Raw genomic sequence first — 1,728 nt, 5'->3', positions numbered from 1 at the left:
ATGGAAAGGTTAAATTTCTCAGTACACAATATCAAGCCACTAAATACTTCCAACCAGGACGGAACAGGATAAAGCTACGGTACAAAAGCACAGTTCTATTCAAAAGTCTCAGAGAAAGGAAACGGTTATCGGTTTGAATCGGCTCTCCCCCCCCCCCCCCCCCCCCCCCCCCCCCCAAGACCCCCAGACCCCTCGGACAAGGGACACAGCGGGGAACGAACCCGACACATCGGAAAACGTCCGACGCTTACAATGCGAGCGGAACTCGTTGTTTCACAAAAACCAAGGCCAGGCAGGGAGGGGGGGGGGGGGGGAAACAACACTGATTGGTCGGAGAAAATATCAAATGACATGGAACAGCGCAAGCCACTTTCCGAGTTGTTTACTGAAGCTATAAACATATAAACGGATCGGGGTGCATCCATGGACTGGACTAGTCAGAGTCCCTTTGCTTATCGTTCGTTTATCCGGTGGAGCTATTTATCCTTAGCGTTCGGATCGGTTGTGACCCGGCGTTCCTGACCTGCTGAACATCGAGGAGGTGGTGGAAGGAATGAATGGATGGATGACTAGACGGATGGGTGAACGGACGGGTGGTGTACCATGGTGCATCCAGACCAACGCAAGTCTGAATGGATGGACAGAAAAACACTGAGGTCGGTCGGACCGACGGACCGATGGAAAACCATTGTGGGAGAGCTGGATGGATGGAATGAGGGACGGACAGATTGACGGAGGGACAGACGGAGAGACAGACGGACAGGAGAAGGAGTGACGGACGGACGGGGAGGTGCACCGAAGTGATCTGAGCAGGGCGAGTTTGACGTAGGGCTTCACAAAAGAGGGAGCGGGGGGAGCAGTTTATACAGAGCTGGCGGGCGGGGCGTGGCCAGAGGGGCGTGGCCGTTCAGTGGGCGTGGCCTCGGCGTTGGGCGCGGCTAGCGGCACAGAGGGTCCTTGGAGCAACAGACGTGGCCGTTCTGCACGGACGGAGAGAGAGAGGGAGAGAGAGAGAGAGAGAGAGGGAGGGAGAGAGAGAGAGAGGGAGAGAGAGAGGGAGAGAGAGAGAGAGAGGGAGAGGGGGGAAGAGAGAGAGAGAGAGAGAGAGAGAGAGAGAGAGAGAGAGAGAGAGAGAGAGAGAGAGAGAGAGAGAGAGAGGGATGAGCGAGAGAGAGAGAGAGAGAGAGAGAGAGAGAGAGAGAGAGAGAGAGAGAGAGGAGAGGGATGAGAGAGAGAGAGAGAGAGAGAGAGAGAGAGAGAGAGAGAGAGAGAGAGAGATGAGAGAGAGAGAGAGAGAGAGAGGAGAGAGAGAGAGAGAGAGAGAGGGGGGGATGAGAGAGAGAGAGAGAGAGAGAGAGAGAAGGAGAGAGAGAGAGTGAGAACGAGAGGGAATAAGTCATGTGATGAAGATCCTCCAATTGTTTAAGTGCATGGTTTGTGTTTAAAATGTTTAAACAGGGTGAATATGTGCTTACGTGTAAGTGTGTTTGTGTGCGTTTGAGTGTGTGTGTACGTGCTTGAATATGTGTGTATTTCTAGATGTATGTGTGTGTGTGTGTGTGTGTGTGTGTGTGTGTATGGATAGATGTGTGTGTGTGTGTGTGTGCTTGTGTGAGCATGTGTGTGTGTGTATGGATAGATGTGTGTATGTATTTGTGTGTGTGCTTGTGTGAGTAGTGCGTGCGTGCGTGTGTGCGTGCGCCCCCACCTTGCACTGGCAGAGCGTGC

At 53.1% G+C, this 1,728-nt stretch overlaps 1 protein-coding gene across 1 annotated transcript in view; it reads right to left on the bottom strand.

Annotated features, from left to right (window-relative positions):
• Window positions 1–281: 281 nt before the first annotated feature.
• The window catches only part of nell2b (neural EGFL like 2b), a 54,653-nt gene continuing 53,206 nt past the window's right edge, over window positions 282–1,728 (bottom strand). The window contains exons 27-28 of the mRNA XM_056588726.1: window positions 1,709–1,728; window positions 282–980 (exon numbers count right to left, since the gene is read on the bottom strand). The exon at window positions 1,709–1,728 is cut by the window's right edge and continues 214 nt beyond it. Of these exons, the coding sequence (XP_056444701.1) occupies window positions 939–980; window positions 1,709–1,728 (62 nt within the window). The 3' untranslated portion in view covers window positions 282–938. The remainder of the gene's footprint in view (window positions 981–1,708) is intronic.

The sequence above is a fragment of the Gadus chalcogrammus genome, chromosome 4 (genome assembly GCF_026213295.1).
Source record: "Gadus chalcogrammus isolate NIFS_2021 chromosome 4, NIFS_Gcha_1.0, whole genome shotgun sequence".
NCBI classification, from domain to species: Eukaryota; Metazoa; Chordata; class Actinopteri; order Gadiformes; family Gadidae; genus Gadus; species Gadus chalcogrammus.
The sequence above is the reverse complement of the archived record's forward strand: the minus strand, read 5'-3'. Positions and strand labels throughout refer to the sequence as shown.